The sequence below is a fragment of the Salvelinus fontinalis genome, chromosome 27, assembly GCF_029448725.1.
Source record: "Salvelinus fontinalis isolate EN_2023a chromosome 27, ASM2944872v1, whole genome shotgun sequence".
NCBI classification, from domain to species: domain Eukaryota; kingdom Metazoa; phylum Chordata; class Actinopteri; order Salmoniformes; family Salmonidae; genus Salvelinus; species Salvelinus fontinalis.
In genome coordinates, this window is record NC_074691.1 from 15,048,873 (window position 1) to 15,059,326 (window position 10,454).

At 40.6% G+C, this 10,454-nt stretch overlaps 1 protein-coding gene across 9 annotated transcripts in view; it reads left to right on the forward strand.

The window, feature by feature from the left end:
- LOC129825122 (adhesion G-protein coupled receptor G6-like) overlaps positions 1-8,904 on the forward strand; it is a 60,066-nt gene extending 51,162 nt beyond the window's left edge. For 8 of the 9 annotated variants that reach the window (XM_055884922.1, XM_055884925.1, XM_055884928.1 and 5 more), the window contains 5 exons: positions 1,260-1,362; positions 1,637-1,920; positions 2,402-2,503; positions 2,994-3,149; positions 6,563-8,904. In XM_055884922.1, coding sequence (XP_055740897.1) covers positions 1,260-1,362; positions 1,637-1,920; positions 2,402-2,503; positions 2,994-3,149; positions 6,563-6,753 — 836 coding nt within the window. In that variant the 3' untranslated portion in view covers positions 6,754-8,904. Of the gene's footprint in view, positions 1-1,259; positions 1,363-1,636; positions 1,921-2,401; positions 2,504-2,993; positions 3,150-3,762; positions 3,801-6,562 lie in introns of all 9 variants that reach the window. The other variant, XM_055884929.1, reaches the window with a different exon arrangement.
- Positions 8,905-10,454: the final 1,550 nt, after the last annotated feature.

Consider the following 10,454-nt stretch of genomic DNA (forward strand, 5'->3'; position numbering starts at 1 on the left):
CCACCCCAAATACCACATCCCACACCAAATACTACATCCCACACCAAATACCACATCCCACCCCAAGCCCACCCCAAATACCACATCCCACACCAAATACTACATCCCACACCAAATACTACATCCCACCCCAAGCCCACCCCAAATACCACATCCCACCCCAAATACCACATCCCACACCAAATACTACATCCCACCCCAAGCCCACCCCAAATACCACATCCCACACCAAATACCACATCCCACCCAAGCCCACCCCAAATACCACATCCCACACCAAATACCACATCCCACCCCAAGCCCAACCCAAATACTACATCCCACTCCAAGCCCACCCCAAATACCACATCCCACACCAAATACTACATCCCACACCAAATACCACATCCCACCCCAAGCCCACCCCAAATACCACATCCCACACCAAATACTACATCCCACACCAAATACCACATCCCACCCCAAGCCCACACCAAATACTACATCCCACACCAAATACTACATCCCACCCCAAGCCCACCCCAAATACCACATCCCACCCCAAATACCACATCCCACACCAAATACTACATCCCACCCCAAGCCCACCCCAAATACCACATCCCACCCCAAATACCACATCCCACACCAAATACCACATCCCACCCCAAGCCCACCCCAAATACCCCATCCCACACCAAATACCCCAAGCCCACCCCAAATACCACATCCCACACCAAATACTACATCCCACCCCAAGCCCACCCCAAATACCACATCCCACACCAAATACTACATCCCACACCAAATACCACATCCCACCCCAAGCCCACCCCAAATACCACATCCCACACCAAATACCCCAAGCCCACCCCAAATACCACATCCCAACCCAAGCCCACCCCAAGCCCACCACAACGGATATTTCATGCTGAAACTCTCATATTAAACACCAATGGTATTCACTTAGTTGATGGTTTATATCTAGAATAATATTTTAAAGCTTTGTCATTCAATTTATTTTATTTTCAAATAATCTCATTTAATTATTTTAAACAAGATGTCCAGAGATAATTACAGAAACCTGTTATAATCTGAAGTACCCTAAAAGGCCGCTATATGTCATGTGATACAATAAAAAAATTACAATTGAAAGTTACCAAAATTCTGGTAGTTTACTGGTGAACTTTGAAAGTTACCAGTAATATACCCTCTCTTTGCAACCCTACATATACCTGAATGTTCAAAATATATAATTTCCCCCCATGTCTCACTTCCAGGTCTGCCTGCTGCGATAGTTGCTACAGTGGTAGCTATTGACAAAAACTCCTATGGGAAAATGGAGTATGGAAAGGGGGAGACTGGACAAGGCTCTTCTGAATTGTAAGTCCCGCATCAAGTTCAAGAGATAGCAGAGAAATATATGACATTCTGTATGTAGATGTAGTCTTAGACTTGTGTAATCCAAGTTTATGTCTTCCCATATGTCAGTTATAGGACCAGGACTATGTACTATAGTGCATAATGTATGTAATATATGTGATATTGGCCCAGCCTTCCAGCTAAAACATGTAAGTTAACCAACGGCAACCAGTTTTACTAATGTCTCCTCTCTTGGCCCCTTCCTCCTCCCCTCTTCCTTCTCCTCTCCTCCTAGCTGTTGGATCCGGAGCCAGGTGGTGTTCTATGTGACGTGTGTGGGCTACTTCTCTGTCATCTTCCTCCTGAACGTGGCCATGTTCATCGTGGTTATGATCCAGATCTGCGGTCGTAACGGGAAGCGCAGCAACCGCGCGCTGCGTGAGGAGGTGCTGAGGAACCTGAGGAGCGTCATCAGTCTCACCTTCCTCCTGGGCATGACCTGGGGCTTCGCCTTCTTCGCCTGGGGACCCGTCAACCTGGCCTTCATGTACCTCTTCTCCATCTTCAACTCACTGCAAGGTACAGGGCCACCCTATGGTGCGCTGTGCACCTTAAAGGAAAATACACAGTAGTATTGGTTACTAATATGTGAATCGAAGGTGTATTTTGTTTGTTTTTAAACTCTTGTACGAAGCAGGTCTCTAATGTATTATATGTTAAGACCAAAGGGAGGTTGGTGGCACCTTAATTGGGGAGGACGGGCTTGTGGTAATGCCTGGAGCGGAATAGGTGAAATGGTATCGAATTCATAATGCCATTCCATTAGCTCCATTCCAGACATTATTACGAGCTGTCCTCCCCTCAGCAGCCTCCTGTGGGTAACAATAATAAGTCTTCTACTCATTGTCATGTCATATACTATTTGTTCCACCAGAGGTCTCATTGGTACAACATCTGGCAACTGAAGACGAACCAAACTTGCTCTCTTATATTTGTCCTCTCTGTCATCTTCCTTGTTATTAAACAGCCTTTTCCTCCATTGTTCTTTTCTGGCTAACAGGTTTATTCATCTTCATATTCCACTGTGCACTGAAAGAGAATGTCCAGAAACAGTGGAGGAGATACTTGTGCTGTGGCAGATTCCGCCTGGCAGACAACTCAGGTAAAGATCTAACAACAAACAGACAACAAAGAGACTTCTCCCTCTCAGGAAAAATATCTGGCCTGATATTCAGAACACTACTATCATAACTGGTTTTAGGATTTGAGGGGCGAAGTTGCTGTACTTGTACATTGCTAATAAAAGTCCTATGTGATTGTGATAAAGATTATAAGCTAAAAATCTTGTTGAAACATTTTCAGTTGACATTTTACATTGCATCTTGTCTAATGTTAATAGAATTCCTATTGAAGTGAAAGTCACTGGAATATAAACTAGTACATATCTGCACAGGAGCCCGTTAAAAGTGCCCTGTGGACTCACAGTAACAAAGAAAAATGGTTATTAAAGTATACAACCCGGGAGGTCTTAGCTTTATACGCAGTCAAATATGATACACAGAAACTCCATAAAACCCTGAAGTATCAAAGATCACTTCACTGTTAATTTTGACTGAATAAGTATGTGTGAAATGTTTCTTGTTGCGTGGCAGACTGGAGCAAGACGGCCACTAACAACACCAAGAAGGTCAGCTCAGACACGGTGGGGAAGTCCCTGTCCTCCAGCTCTTTTGGCTCCAGTACAGCAAACTGGACTTCCAAGGCCAAAGCAACTCTAAACCCCTTTGCAAAGCGCAACAGTAATGCAGGTAAGACACTATGGGAGGGTCTAATATTGAGCGGCACACAGCGGTTTGTTTACTTTCAGTTGGTCTGTTTCATTGAACCACATTTTGTTCATACCAAAGTTTACTTCTTGTAGTTATGCAAAGAAGAATACTTTACATTACTTTTTCTCCCCTTCATTTTTATTCACAAAAAAATATACAGTACCAGTCAAAAGTTTGGACACGCCTACTCATTTTCTTTATTCATTTATTTTGACCATTTTACCATTTTCATTGTAGAATAATAGTGAAGAGCCAAGAATGTGCAAAGCTGTCATCAAGATAAAGGGTGTCCTACTTTGAAGAATCTCAAATATAAAATATATTTTGATTTGTTTAACACTTTTTTGGTTACTACATGATTCCATATTTGTTATTTCATAGTTTTGATGTCTTCACTATTATTTTGCAATGTAGAAAATAGTAAAATAAAGAAAAACCCTTGAATGAGTAGGTGTGTCCAAACTTTTGGCTGGTACTCTATGTCTACAAGGACTGTGTGAAACATTTATTTTCTTGCTTTTAGTGTACAATAGTTATTCCTGGGCTACATGGTGGCTGATCTCCTGTATGTATTTATGTTTGTGGTGTGTAGATGTAGCCCAACAATAGCACGAAGGAAAACCTCCTGAGGTAAACTGAACTGCATCAAAGCTAGCCTGACTCCATGCTTCCTCACAGTGTGATGTGATGTTGTGTTATTGGCCTTTCCCCTTTTGAACATGAAGGCCTGGATTCAACCTAACAGCTGGCAGTTGCACTTTTCCTTAACACTGGTGTGTCTCACAGAACAATAACAAATTTTACCGTTTAAAACAGAAATATTGTGTTGACATTAACACAAAAATTGGCATGTGTGCATTTAGTTTCGATGCCAAATGCTTCCTTTGATAGTTAGATTGAATCCAGACTGAATGGTGACATGAAGACCCTGTATGACAAAGACCTCTATTCTGCCATTGTTCTCTCTAAAGTCATTGAAAAACATTTAGAGATTTGCAGCAAAGATAATATGCTATAACAACTTAATAACATTCATGTTTAACTTGGTTTAAACATGGACATGAAGTAATATAAATACAGTTGTAGTAATATCATCTGACCAATAAGAGAGTTTGGCAGATGAGCTGCTTTGCCTTCTTCTCAGTGGTTCTGGATGTCACTCTCATTCACTCATACCACACTAATTCCGCTCCCCTAGGATGCCTCTGTTTTCTGCTAGCAGCAATGATACCACAGTTAAACACACAGCTTGCATTTCAGCATTCAACTGTCACATGGAAAACTGTAGACGTGTGTATGTGTGTGCATCCCTGACCTATTGAATGGAGATAGTGCTATCACCCTCACCTATACTTTACAACCAAATGCACAATTCAAGCATGATGTTTGTGCCTTATTACATGTGTATACACAGACCTTGTGATAATAAGATGATTAATGACCTAATTTATCTAAGTTTCACGGAGATCTCAGGTAATGTGAAAGATACTTTGTCAAGAGAAAATCATTGTGCATCCGTGTCAGGCGTGCAGTGCAGTGCAGTGCACTATCCTATTGCTTCCAGATGTGTGCCTTGGTGAGATAATCTGCAATTTACCCTGTGATGTTGTCATATTGGACTGATCCAACGATTAATGGCATCCCTCGGCTAATGGACTAATCTAGTCTGACAGAGCCTATAAAGCAGTGGGTGAGAAACAAAGGGGTGAGAATCGTGCGTGAAGCTGCCAACGAGGTGTCCTCCAATACCTTACTTGACATAGCAGCTCAGGGACTTAGCAGAATAAACTTTGTTTTATTGTGGACACACTTTAAGGAGTAATAGGATGGGCTCAGTGTACACACTTTAAGGATGACCTTACATTACCTCATCAAGAACACATGTGCAATGTGAGGACTAATGAGTGTATGAGATGAGTTGATAACTGGTTTGGTGAAATAACAGTGGGATCAAAGTGAGGATGCCATTTCATGATTAACCAGTGATTAATATGTGATCGTGATTATAGCTGTTTATCTCTCAAACTGAAAATAGACATACATATTGTGTCAGGAGTGAGGAGGCAGCCAGCGCTTCTGTTACTAAAGATGCCAAAGGCTTTGCATAGCCTGTGTTCGGTGCTTAATTGACCCACTCAAGTCATTCTATTCAAAACTGCAATGGATGTTTTAGCCCTGACATTATCAAATGTCAAAGACCAACCCAATGTATTATCACTTGGCAAACAAAACAAGAATAAGACAAAAACAGATGAAAACGGCTCAAACATGTCGGAAAGATACACAGATATGTGTAGTTGTCCGTTGTGTCAGGTTGAATTTCAAGATTGTTTGAATGTGCATGCATGTATAGGAATGAATTCTACAAGAATGCAGAGATGCATGAGAATTGTTGCTCAGAAAATATTGGGACTCCATTTAAACAATAACTAGACATAAACCTAAACTTTAAACATTTTCTAAGCTAAAGAAACATGCTGTGTTACAGGAAAACACAGGCAAATCATCTTGGCAAAGCCTATGCATTAGAATTGTTTAAAATGAGTGCCACATATTCAACCTACAATCATATATACACAATCATTGTATATAGATTTAGGGCCCAATTCAATCAGATCCGCTCTGGCCAACATCCGCATAACTGATGTTTTGATGGTGTCGGAGGTGGAACTGCATTAGAGCTGTCAAATCCACAAGCGGCTCCAGGCATTATACCTAAAGAGGACATTTCCATTGGCTGCACAGAGTTGCATTAAGAGAAATCTCATGCAGCCTTGTTTACAAGTTCGAACAATGGTGTAGATTACATTTCACATTTCAGTGTTCGAACTTGTAAACAAGGCTGCATGAGATTTCTCTTAATGCAACTCTGTGCAGCCAATGGAAATGTCCTCTTTAGGTATAATTTGTCAAAAGTCAAAATAATTTGTCTCAAATTGAAAAATCATTAAACTCATTTATAAGGATTTCTATGATTTTTCAATTTGAGACAAATTATTTCTATATAGCATACACTTTCTTGTTCTGAACTTCTACCGCGAGTGAGCGGTGAGCGGCTTTGTGACAATGATGCAAGAGCAGCTGCTCACCGATTTGACAGCTCCAACACAGTTCCACCTCCGACACAGCCAAAACATCTGCTAATCGGGTGTCTGCTATCGCCGGTCAACGCTTGATCTGATTGAATCTACGCCTAAGATCTACTTTGTGTATGTGTCCAGTGATGTGGTTTTCACTTGCTTATTTTTCAATTGACTTTTGCCATTAGTTTTGTGTCATTGTGAGTTTAAGGAAAGAAAATAATGAAATGTACTGTGCACTATTGTTAAAGAGCACAAAGATCAGTGTGTTGTTTCTGAATCTTGACATTATCTCTCCTCACCTTTGGACAGGTAAAGGTTACTCCAACCAGACCAATCCTAAAAGTGTCTCCTTGGATGGTGAGGCCTCCTCTTCCTCCTCCTCCATCATCCCAGTGCACCAAGTCATTGACAAGGTCAAGGGTTACTGCTCGGCGCGCTCTGACAACTTCTACAAGAACATCATCATGTCGGACAGCTTCAGCCACAGCACCAAGTTCTAGCCCACCCAGCACTTCTCTTCCTCCTCCTGCTTTTTCTGCTAGCCCCTAACCAGTGGTGATCTCCCCAGTCCACAGTGTCACCCCAGGGTTGTAGCTTCCAGAGCAACAGGGCTGTATTGTTTTTACTGTACAATATTTGACTTAATCAGCTGGTCCAGTCAGTGAGATGTACTGAAAAGGGAAGTGAGGAAATGCATAGTTCTGTAGAAAAGGGAATGGCTAAGCGGAGAATGGAGTTTGGGATTTACATACTGTGACATTAATCTTTAACTGGCTATGTGTTGTGTAAATATTTATGGTATATCTAATACGCCCCCTATAATTGATTCTCAGTTGGTGTTGCACATGCCTTGGGTTTTCAGTAGGGTCACCTTTCCTGTACAGAAATATCAACAATCTTAACTGTTCTGTTCTCATTCTGCAATCTGTAGAAATCCAGTATGAGCAACAGGGAAGCAAAATCCTCCAATCTGGACCAAATATTCAGGCTTAGGCCTATATTTCAAACCCAAAGACTACCAAACATGAGGGAGTTTGTAAAAGCTGTAGCGTTGTCAATGTGTGCTCAAAAGGAACAGGTTGAGGTGTAGTTCTGGTTTTAGTCATCTATTTGTGAATCCTGTGTGTGTTTATTTGCTGGAAAGAAATGTTATGTTCCTTTACAGTGCCTCGCATGAGGAGGTTTTGCATAAAGTACTTTATCTTGGTCAGCCTACCAACATCATCATCAAGACTATGTTATATTTGTCATGTATATATTTTTTAAACCTTCAGATGCTCTACTACTGAATAACACATGCAGAAATGGATGTCTGGTATTGGTCCATTCACTACTACTTCATTTTGGTCACTTCGATTTAGGACAACCTCTGTGGGTGATCTATGTTTAAAGTGTCATTTAGTCTGACTCTTCTATGGATAGAGGTTACCAGAGCCATGTATTCACAATAAATATATGTCTGTAGAGGTTACTAAACCCGCAGCCATTAAACTTACATTTGGTAAGATAGTTTCATAAACATTCCACATTGAATTATTCCACAATACAGCAACTCACAACAGACTGTAATGATTGAAAAGGGACGACAAACACTGGCATTATTTGTTCATGCACGTTCATGCCAACATTTTAAAATGGCAACATGTTAATCTGCTCTTCAGTGTTGCTTTAGTTCACTTAATATGGTTGTCTTATTGTCCCACCAATAGGGGAACTGAATATATTGCATTGTGTTAAATGTTGCTGTGTGAGCTATTGTTGTTTGTGTTTGTGAAGCGATGGAACAATGTTGTTTAAAAGTGTCTTTATATTTATTTCTATAGAGCTTTTTGCATTTGTTGTTCCTCTTGAATCCCCAATGCCAGTTGATCAGGACTATGCCCCTGGATAGATAGATATACTGGTTTTGGAAAGATGTAACTTGGTGGGTAAACAAAGCATCGCTCTTGACCTGGGCAGGCGAATAGGGTCAGTTATATTTTGGAAGCAGTCAGTGTTCTCAACTGTTCTTTTCCAGCATCAGGAAAATAATTGGAGCATCAATGAGAAATTCCCTCAGGGGCCAAAGTTCAAGAGGTAATGTGGTGTTGAACAGATTTGGGGTCTTCATTTCAAGAACGTGTGGGAAGGGATTACAGTGGTTTGAGACCGTAAGATGGAGTTCTCATCTTTACAATGAATTGGAAAATGACTGCTGGCATCATCTTTATACATATTTGAATAAGATATTCCAAAATACACATTTCCAAATATTCAAAAAAGTAGTTATCAACCTTTATCAAGTAATGTTATTTGTTATAGGCTATTATTTAGAGGTGCACATTGTTCTATCAATGCAGAGAGAATCCAGACATCATTTTCTCTGATTCATTTGTACATTTCCCTAATAATTAAATCATGTTTCCAGGACAAAGAGCAAGGAAATTACGATGCTTAGATCCAAACCAATATTCTACTTAAGATGTATCACTGATTTAATATGGATGGTCTGGGTCTATTTGACAACATTCTCCAAACCCTGTTTATTAGTTTTTCCACAACTTTTGTCAATAATATATTTTCTTAAAGCTGTCTCTGTATGTCTCAACACCATTGATGAATTGTGTTTCACCAATAAAGGGAATTAAAAGAACTGAAATGTACAAAGGTGACTCTGGCTAATTGTTTTAATGATAACCCTAATATTTGTCATATACGGTCAAATACAGTGCCTTGCAAAAGTATTCATCCCCCTTGGCGTTTTTCCTATTTTGTTGCATTACAACCAGTAATTTAAATCGATTTTTCTTTGGATTTTATGGAATGGACATACACAAAATAGTCCAAATTGGTGAAGTGAAATGGAAAAAATTACTTGTTTTAAAAAAATTCAAAAACTGAAAAGTGGTGCGGGCTTATGTATTCAGCCCCTTTGCTATGAAGCCCCTAAATAAGATCTGGTGCCACCAATTACCTTCAGAAGTCACATAATTAGTTAAATAGAGTCCACCTGTGTGCAATCTAAGTGTCACATGATCTCAGTATATATACACCTGTTCTGAAAGGCCCCAGACTCTGTAACACCACTATGCAAGGGGCACTACCAAGCAAGCGGCACTATGAAGACCAAGGAGCTCTCCAAACATGTCAGGGACAAAGTTGTGGAGAAGTACAGATCAGGGTTGGGTATAAAAAAAATATCAGAAACTTTGAACATCCCAAGGAGCACCATTAAATCCATTATAAAAAAAATGGAAAGAATATGGCACCACAACAAACCTGCCAAGAGAGGGCCGCCCACCAAAACCAGGCAAGGAGGGCATTAAATCAGAGAGGCAACAAAGAGACCAAAGATAACCCTGAAGCAGCTGCAAAGCTTCACAGCGGAAATTGGAGTATCTGTCCATAGGACCACTTGAAGCCATACACTCCACATGGCTGGGCTTTATGGAAGAGTGGCCAGAAAAAAGCCATTGCTCAAAGAAAAAAATATGCAAACATGTTTGGTGTTCACCAAAAGGGAGATTCCCCAAACATATTGAAGAAGCTACTAATCACATTAGACTAAAATTGAGCTTTTTGGCCATCAAGGAAAACGCTATGTCTGGCACAAACCCAACACCTTTGATCACCCCGAGAACACCATGTTTTTAATGGGCAGGGACTGGGAAACTGGTCAGAATTGAAGGAATGATGGATGGCACTAAATACGGGGAAATTATTGAGGGATACCTGTTTCAGTCTTCCAGAGATTTGAGACTGGGACGGAGGTTCACCTTCCAGGAGGACAATGACCCTAAGCATAAAGCAACACTTGAGTGGTTTAAGGGGAAACATTTTAATGTCTTGGAATGGCCTAGTCAAAGCCCAGACTTCAATCCAATTGAGCATCTGTGGTATGACTTAAATATTGCTGTATACCAGCAGAAAATCATCCAACTTGAAGGAGCTGGAGCAGTTTTGCCTTGAAGAATGGGCAAAAATCCCAGTGGCTAGATGTGCCAGGCTTATAGAGACATATCCCAAGAGACTTGCAGCTGTAATTGCTGCAAAAGGTGGCTCTACAAAGTACTGACTTTGGGGGGGTTGAATAGTTATGCATGCTCAAGTTTTCAGTTTTTTTGTCTTCTTGTTTGTTTCACAATAAAAATATTTTGCATCTTCAAAGCGGTAGGCATGTTGTGTAATTCAAATGATACAAACCCCCCAAAAATCCATTTTA